The following is a 9,353-nucleotide window of genomic DNA, read 5'->3' as shown; positions in this document are numbered from 1 at the left end:
AAAATATAATTTATCCCTGTGACGGAAAAGGTGTATTTTAAATCAGCTTCAATCATAAAAGACATTTGAATCATAAAAAACATACTCTTTGAGAATTCTTTATTTAGAAATTACGATTTTTTGCACAATGTTTTGTATTTTGAAAACATATTTCACCTCCATCATGTCAACTCTACAGTTTCACGTAAGTATGGCAAGGGAAAATGGCTAATAATTCATGTTAAACGAACCTAGCCATTAAAATCATATCATGTTATTAGCTTTCTTGAGGTAGATGAGCATTGTGGAGGGAATCTTTAACATTACATTCAATTGTTAAAGTGCTGTTTTAATTAAACAAATGTTTTATTGCAACTGCAAATCATTTTGACTTTTTAAGGCAAGCATCTGAAATACTGTAAACCAACCAAATCTTAAAAAGTTTAAAATAAAAAAAATAAAAATGGTAATTTGAAAAATTACCATCCACTAAATTTCTATTTCCCAGTCTTTGTGTATTTCTAGGTCCAGTCCAGTTAAAGTTAACACATCTCGCTTTGCATCAAATTCAAATGTGACTGTTGTCTTCGGCGCACCTTAAAGAGAGAAAGAGAAGGTTTAGTGACTAACAACTCTCTGGTTTATATCTAACAACACATTATTTATGTATAAATTATTCCACTAATAGTTACCACAGAAGGAAACTTTTGGCCTCTTCATACTTGGCTTGAGCTTGGGTTTTCTTTTCAAGCTATTCAGACCAAGAATGACCACTGATTCCACTTTGTCATCCGAGACAAACAAGCCTTGATCATCAGCACAGCTAAAAACACATGGCACAAGGAGAATGAACTGAATACACTGAACTCACTGAAAACACACGATGCAAGTTAACCTGTTCCAAGGTTTTTGTTTTTTCCATCACATTCCTAGTAAATAGCCCCCAAGGAATGGACAGACAGACTGATTGACTGATTGAATGATTGAATGATTGAAGGAAATTAAAAGCAATGTTGATTCATTACCTGTTGACAAGCCTGCCAGCTCGCATGGTAAAACGCCGCAGACAGAACTGCATCTGGTCTCTGTAACTAAAAGAGTAGCCATCATCTAGATAAAGAAATCCATCAGCATTGCCCTATAATGCAAAACATAGGATCAAAATCAATAGTCTATAATTTGTGTATGCATGTGTCTTCAAATCTCATTTATCATTGCACAGCTTAAAGATCTGACTATGAGCCCTTAACAAAACTTTTAAACCATGTACAGCCATGATTCTTTTGAGATGTACCTCTGTAATACTATGTTTTCTGGATATGTCTTGTTTCAAATTACTTAGAGCAGTAGTTCCAAATCTTAAAGTTTAATATTCACATATTAACAGTTCTCTGGTGAAAGTACACAGTAAAAAAAATTAAAAAATAAAATAAAATAAAAATTATATATATATATATATATATATATATATATATATATATATATATATATATATATATATATATACACTTGCATTTATAATTCAATTTCTTCAAATGTTTTATTTTTCTTATTATTTTTACTATTATCTATATTAACTCTAATTATAAAAATGAAGACAGAAACGTATATATGTTGTTAATTACAACTGTATTGCAAAGTTGAAAAAATACAATACTAACGTTTATATCTCAAATTCATCACTTTCAGAATCCTCAAGATAATAACAATTCAAATCCTTGAGCTTTTGTTGGCAGAATACTGGTCAAATATTGTAAACTAATATTATATTAAAATACTGTATGCAAATTAGTGCTGTCATACGATTAATCACAATTAACTCGTTTTTGTTGACATAATATATTTAAGAAAAATATGTTACGTTTATATATTAAATATACTTACATATGATATTATTTATATGAATATCGATATGTACACATTAATACATGTAAATATTTTTTACATTTATACATGCATGTTATATATACATAGCAAATAAACACAGTTCACACACACACACACATATATATTAAGTGTGTTCTTGTTATACATAACATACTTACTATAGTACACTTAATTATCCTTAAGTAAAAGTAACTGAACTCTAACCAACATATTTTACAATTAAATCTATTTTTCTATGATGGCAAAAGTGAATGTTCAGCATAATTCATTACTCCAGTCTTCAGTGTCACATGAGCCCTTCAGAAATAATTATAATATGGTGATTTGATGGCCAAGAAACATTGAGACAGTGATTATTATCAATGTTGAAAGGGGTTGTGCTATTAACATTTTAGAGGAAACCATAATATGTTTCTCTCAGTAATCACTGATAAACAGAAAGTTAAACAGAGCAGCGTTCATTTGAAACAGTCATCCATTACTAAACTGACACTTTTGATCTATTTAATGCATCTTTGCAGAAAAAAGTATTACAAATAGTACTAACCCCAAACTTTTGAACGGTAGAGTTTATAAAATCCCACCCAGTACTTTTTGTTGTATTGTTATGTGGTCACCTTACTGTCCAGGGCCACAGTGAGAGTGATGGGATGCTGCTGTAAGTCTGCAGTGCTGGAGCCACAACCTGCTCTCCTGGGCACCACTGTCCCCCCACGCTGGAACACAGGCACCTAACACAGAGGATATAGCGTAAGTGACCCTGTAAGAACACTAGTACTCAGTTGACTGCTGTATCACAGATGCAATGGGAATCACTCACAGTGTCCAGAGTCACTGGCAGATCCAGAGTTATCGCCGCATTGTGTACCGCTGCTGTGTTTGTGTCATACCACAGCTTTCAAATAAACAAAACATCTCTTATGAATGCACTTTAACCTTCAGTACAGTCAATGTATTCTCTACAATTCATATGGAACATAGGTTTACCTCATCAGACCCCGGGAGCAGAACCTTGACCTCTGTGACCCCAGGATCTGTCACAGGGCACACAAGGAGAGCACCGCCTGTAAAATATCTGTTAGTTAGAATGCTATTGGACATTGGGCTGCTATGCTTTAAGAATTATATAATTATGCGATTAAATGAAAAACACAAATCAAGTGAAAAAAAAATATTAGCACTCCTTTTCCTTTTTTTGGAGTAGAAGAAAGATTTTTAATGTACTCATAATAAGTACTGATCGATAAAACATGTTTATTTATTTTATATACTTCAGCCTACAATAAATTAGTAGATGAAAACACTGAATATGTATTGATCTGCAAGTAAGCAAATATTAGATTTTATTACCAAAACACACACACATTATCAAAACATTACATTTTAATATACTAAAATTTTAATTTAAGACAATTCAAGTGAAAAATTGCACTGAATATTTTAAAATAAGAAATGCTCACAAATCATGCATCACTATATTGCATCTAGGAGTAGATGTTGAATTCTGGTGTTCAAAATAACAAGAAATGATACACTTTTGGGTAACACTTAGAACATATTCACTATTCACTAAGAGCTTTCCCTCTATAAAATTCTAATGTGCTGCTTATTAATAGTGAAAAAATGTAATGTGGAAAAAAAGGGATATTATTGCTGTTTGTTCCATTTCTTATTAATTTGTTCCCTCATTTTAGTTAAATTGTGACCATTTAGACAAATTCTTAATTCATGGACACAATAATTTCTTTCATGTGGAGGGCTCCATAAATATTTGTACTTTTGTGCATTAACAGTGTAAAAAAAAAAAGGTCCACTGATAATGGCTTTATTAGCTGTATTACACTGCTGATCTGGTCATGTTTACCAATCATGTACTGGTTTTCCACCACAAACATGCTTGTATCGCTGGGAAACTCTACCCAAAGAGGTCTATGAGGAAACACACAGAAACAAAGATTGGAACAGGCCTGAATACAATATGCATCTTTGTCTCAACCTGTCTCCTGCACTACCTACCAGCTAACTTCTCTGAGGTAATAAGAATTTATAAATAAAAAAACATGTAAATCTATTCTTCGGTATCAGCACATGATAGGAGTCATTCTAAAAATGCAGTACCTGATGGGAGGCAGGGCTGACGTGTGTGCTTGGTGAAACAGAGTGTACCAGTACGGCAGGAGACGGTATCTGTCCTGAACAGCAGAGCGGATCGCAGAGGTCACATCGTCCCCAAACAGCCAGGGCTCACGCCTCTTGGTCATCTTAGCAGAGTGTCCCCTGAAAAATGGCTGCAGAGCACCTGCTTGGTACCAGCGGACCAGAAGCTCAGGGTCTGGGTCCTGTACAAAGCCGCCTACATCAGCTACACACACACACACACACACACACACAAAATCATATTCAGTCAGTGATTCTGAACTGTATGCCTGATCAGAAAAAACATATACCTTTCGGAAGCACGGGGTCACCAATGCTGTAGTAATATTGAGCAATATTAATACAAATTAAAATAAATGTTTTCTATTTTTATATATTTTAAAGTGGCATTTATTCCTGTGATGGCAAAGGTGAATTTATCAGCCATTACTCCATTATTTAGTTTCAAGAAACATGTCTTATTAATTTGAATGTTGAACACACTTTAATATTTTTTTGTGTGAAAAAAATATTTACATATAAATTGTATATTTAAGTTAGGGCCGGGACTTTAACGCGTTAATTGAGATTAATTAATTACACAAAAAATAACGCGTTAACTAAGATTAATTAATTACAGAAAAAAAATTCCCGCATTTTTAATAACTTATTTTTGCACCGCGGAACGTTTCTCACTGGATGAGTTTCGGCGGACCGATTATACTGAAGCACCAACTAGCGTTCGCATCTTTCTTTTACTGTCTATGGTTCGCATACCACTGCAGCACATCGAGCCTCAAGGATCACCTCAACGCAAAACATATAGCAGCTAGCGTGGACTTTACACTTTATGTTGAACTATGTATTATTTTGTTGGTGCAACAGTTTATGTTGAACTCTTTATTGTTTTGGCCAAGGTTATTGAGAGATGGACTTAGTATGTTATGGCCTCTGAAGCAACAGAGAGATGTTTTCTAATAGTCAGTGTTTCCAATGTTCTGAATGTAATTGACAGTATTGTGTTTTACTTAAAAAAAAAAAAAAAAAAAATACACTTTACAGAAGGTTCCAGCACCTATAAGCTACCTGAATTTCTGAAATGTACTATTTCTAAATTGTTTCAAAATATGCTATTGCTACACTTCATGGCAAAAATTGCACTGGTCTGCTAGACTTGGTTGAACAAAAATAAACAATATTTTGTTGCTTAAGCTTATGTATTCAGTCATTATTCAATGGTATACTATAAATCCATGTGAAAAAAAAAATTACTTTGATCTGTTCTCAGGTCAAATATTTATCTGCGATTAAAATGCGATTAATTTCGATTAATTAATTACAAAGCCTCTAATTAATTAGATTAATTTTTTTAATCGAGTCCCGGCCCTAATTTAAGTATATATACATATTTCTCTAATATATATTAGTGCTTTCAATCGATTAATTGTGATTAATCGCATCAAAAAAAAAAGTTTGTTTATATAATATGTATGTGCTGTATATATTTATATTGTATATTTATTATGTATATATATATATATAAATACACACACATGCATATATATATTTCAGAAAAAAAATATGTTTATATATTAAATATATTTATTTATAATATAAATTATGAATATAAATATAGACATGTAAATATTTGCAAAATATACAGAATATATATATATATATATATATATATATATATATATATATATATATATATATATATACAGTGGGGCTCGAAAGTTTGGGCACCCCTTGCAGAATCTGTGAAAATATGAATAAATAAAAATAATGTGCATTTAGTATGATCTCTCTTATTTATTCAAAATTACTCGCATTTTCACAGATTCTGCAAAGGGTGCCCAAAATTTCGAGCCCCACTGTTTATATATAAATAAAAAAATTTGTAAGATAAAAAAAGTGTCATTATTAGTCGAACCTCCACAAAACTGTATTCCTGTCAAACTCAGCGACAGCAGCATGGGTATTGAAATCTTCAAGTACTCCCAAGTAGCAACATTGTCCCCAGTCCAGATGGCACCTGTGACATAAACAGTTCAGTGTTGTTAGGGGTCCTTTTGTTTACCTCTATCAACACAATGGGCATAGCGTAATATCATCTGATTTTGAGATTACCTAATCTTTGAGACCCAGCAAAGAAAGAGCGTGAAAGGATAAACGGCCTCTCTGTGCCACCTGACCGGGTTAGTAAGCCCTCAAATGTAGCCATATGCTGTGAAAGAGGAAAACACATTATAACCATAGTCTGTATCTGTATTACAGGCCTGCTTTGACTGAGCTTACCTGATAAAAGCCATACAAGTTGTGCAGTTCCCTGTGTTCCCATCCTCCGTGGTGCACTGCATCTTTGGGCATTGTCTGCTCTGGCCCGTTAAAGACCGACGGTTCGTTCATGTCATTCCACACAAACAAAGACTCTGTTGAGCCCTAATGCAAGTATGGATAAAGAATAAACAGTCATCTATAGGACTATAGAGACAATTCGTATGTTTTTAGATCAAAATACACTCAAATAGTGTTCAGTAACTTTTAGCAAGCAGCACAGTTAGATCAAATCTTAATAGTGACCACTTAATACTCACTTCATATTTGCTTAGAGAGAACCGTCTGGCATACCATGACCTTGTCTTTGAGCTACTGAAGTCCAAATAACAGGATTCACCTGATGGAGCAGTAATCACTTCTTGAAATGTGATTCTCAGTGTAAATAATTCTATAGGATTATTTCAATGTGTGATACTATAAACAGTTTTGTAAATCTGGGTTTGGAACGGAGTATTCATGTATATTGTCTCTTACCGGGCCAACATGTTCCTTCATAAACAACACCTTCTCTATTCTTCACGAAATGGCCCCCTTCTTTAGCCTCACAGTAAAGCGGCCAATCAGGATCAATCTTGATGTGCGGATCACTAATAACAACCAGCTAAACAGGCAAAGATTAAATACTGAAAACTGCATAGTTTAAGGCATGTCTCTTTATAACCCCATTCTCGTACCTTCCTGTTCTTCTTCTGAAGGTGCTGCTGTAATTCGGCTGGGTTTGGAAAAAGCTGCGAATCCCAGGTGAAGTAGCGCTTCCCATCGGTGTGCTCTATGTCCAACCACATGACATCATACGGGATACAGTGGAGGTCAAATCCAGCATCCACCACTTTCACATCTGCCTCGTCCTCGTAGTTCCAGCGGCATTGGTGATAGCCCAAAGAGAAGAGTGGAGGAAGAGCCTGGTAGCCTGGCGGCAGAGGAACACCAACGGAACTTCCCAAATAGAACAGAACAAGGTCGCTGCCTTCTATAGAATTCTTTGTTTAAACTTTGCTTTCTGCAGTAGCTCTGTAGCACTGCTGTTGAAGAGTAATTAACTGGTGACGTGGATTTAGAGCTAACCAAAGTGATCATGAGCACTGTAATGCTTATAACAAATGTCAATACAGTTAAAACAATGGGCTCTTTCATAAATTAGTACATCTTTGCCTTTAAATGTGAAGGCGCTGAAAAGGGGTGGAGCTACAAAAGGTCTCCACATTTATATCCACCTTATTATTAACATAAGAGCAGGTGCAGCCATTTCTTGAATGTGTGAGACTTCCTGTGTCAGCGGCTTCAGTTATTTTAGCCATTATGCTGCTTGATACGGCAAACAGCAATTTGCTTTCCTATAGTTTTGCTTTATTATCATTATAATAAACACACTGGTTTGTAGTGCAAATAGATTTACTTTCACTGTGCTTTGTTATACTTCTAGTTCTTAGTATATCTATAGCAGCTAATGAATCAGAAGTTAGGGTTAGAGTTGCATATTTGAAGAAAATAGCTTATTTTCACGTTGAAAAATATAGTGGATAGTCTTATATTACATATACTTGAAGCTGGAGTCCGGAACCTTTTTTGTGTTAAAAATTTACTCAATTAATATCATAAGTGCGTACATCATGAACCCAGGATTGCACAAATATATATATATATAATAGAGTAAAATATTAGAAAAAAAAAATCACAGTGATATTATTTTTATTTTTGTAATTAAATCAATGAGACACAACACCAGAAGTGCTAATGTTAGCTTTCGGTTATACCCCCACTGACAGTGTTTGGGGGACGGTCAGTACCTGTGAGTTGAGCATACTGAGAGAACACCTGGGCAGCTGTGGGTCCCAGCAAAATGAAACAGTCGATTGTGCCGCTCTCTGATATCCATCTCACATCAGTCTGTGGTGAGATCTTGCTTTTCTTCCCTGGAGGTTCATCCTCACCCTGTTCAGACAACCAAAGAAACGAAGCATGCACATTCCCTATTTTATTCATTTTAACTGTTTTCTGAAAGCTTTGCAGTATGTAATTTCTGCCACACTACCATAATTGTTTCCAAAAAATAATTGAACCTGCACCTCATTTGGCTCTGGGTTGTACTTGACATCAACCAGCGTCTCAGAGGCGTTCAGCCAGAACACCCCAGCTGTCCTCTCCAGCTTGTGAGCTAGCAGGAAGGGGACAGATCCATAAAGACCCAGCCTGCTATTGATGTCATAGCCAAACACGTCCAGGTTGTACAGCCGATACGCCTCCGTGACACTGTGAAGTAAAACCACATTTGTGTTTGACTGCATTATGCTACTGTTTAGTTTGTCTTCTAGGTATAGTTCTCAACCACACTAGTTTTTGAATGCGTCGGAGATATTTTATGAAGTGTACTACCTTGTGTCCTTCAACACCAGAGCATCAGCATGTTCAGGAAGACCATACGTATGGCTGAACCCACGGAGACTTAAGTCCATCCCCACAGAACTAGGACCTAAATTAAAGACAGCAGCAATCATACGTTATAACATAACTACACAGAACCAGAAAATGTAGATTGTGTTTTCTCATGTAACTCGCAGGCGTGATGTTAGGGTGTCTATTAGTCAACGTGTCAAATTCATGTAAAAAAAAAAAAACTCGAACCAGGTGTGAAATCTGCATTGGGAATGTTTTGTGCCATTGCAAAATTCCCAATCACACCGTTTTCTATTGAAATGACTGGATTTTGCCTGCTAAATTTTGCCAAGAAAAGGCAAACTTGACCCACCTTTAAAGTTAAGGTCTGTTTAAATAAAGAAAGAAACTACCTATATAACATTACCATTTGTGACCCTGGGCCACAAAACCAGTCTCAAGTCACTGGGGTAGATTTGTAGCAATTGCCAAAAATACATTATATGGGTCGAAATTGTCGATTTTTCTTTTATGCCAAAAATTATTAGGATATTAAGTAAAGATCATCTTCCATTAAAATATTTTGTAAATTTCCTTCTGTAAATATAACAAAACTTAATTTTTGTTTAGTAATATGC

At 34.9% G+C, this 9,353-nt stretch overlaps 1 protein-coding gene across 2 annotated transcripts in view; it reads right to left on the bottom strand.

The window, feature by feature from the left end:
- Positions 1-85: 85 nt before the first annotated feature.
- ganc (glucosidase, alpha; neutral C) overlaps positions 86-9,353 on the bottom strand; it is a 12,096-nt gene continuing 2,828 nt past the window's right edge. Inside the window, exons 8-24 of one of the 2 annotated variants that reach the window (XM_052581313.1) lie at positions 8,716-8,812; positions 8,409-8,592; positions 8,130-8,274; positions 7,017-7,252; positions 6,817-6,943; positions 6,600-6,679; positions 6,301-6,444; positions 6,133-6,229; positions 5,936-6,037; positions 3,985-4,228; positions 3,731-3,795; positions 2,854-2,930; positions 2,687-2,761; positions 2,484-2,597; positions 1,005-1,117; positions 672-802; positions 86-575 (exon numbers count right to left, since the gene is read on the bottom strand). In XM_052581313.1, coding sequence (XP_052437273.1) covers positions 469-575; positions 672-802; positions 1,005-1,117; positions 2,484-2,597; positions 2,687-2,761; positions 2,854-2,930; positions 3,731-3,795; positions 3,985-4,228; positions 5,936-6,037; positions 6,133-6,229; positions 6,301-6,444; positions 6,600-6,679; positions 6,817-6,943; positions 7,017-7,252; positions 8,130-8,274; positions 8,409-8,592; positions 8,716-8,812 — 2,138 coding nt within the window. In that variant the 3' untranslated portion in view covers positions 86-468. Of the gene's footprint in view, positions 576-671; positions 803-1,004; positions 1,118-2,413; positions 2,598-2,686; positions 2,762-2,853; positions 2,931-3,730; positions 3,796-3,984; positions 4,229-5,935; positions 6,038-6,132; positions 6,230-6,300; positions 6,445-6,599; positions 6,680-6,816; positions 6,944-7,016; positions 7,253-8,129; positions 8,275-8,408; positions 8,593-8,715; positions 8,813-9,353 lie in introns of those variants that run through there. The other variant, XR_008157914.1, reaches the window with a different exon arrangement.

The sequence above is a fragment of the Carassius gibelio genome, chromosome B17, assembly GCF_023724105.1.
Source record: "Carassius gibelio isolate Cgi1373 ecotype wild population from Czech Republic chromosome B17, carGib1.2-hapl.c, whole genome shotgun sequence".
Lineage (NCBI taxonomy): Eukaryota > Metazoa > Chordata > Actinopteri > Cypriniformes > Cyprinidae > Carassius > Carassius gibelio.
This window is presented reverse-complemented; position numbering and strand designations above follow the sequence as displayed.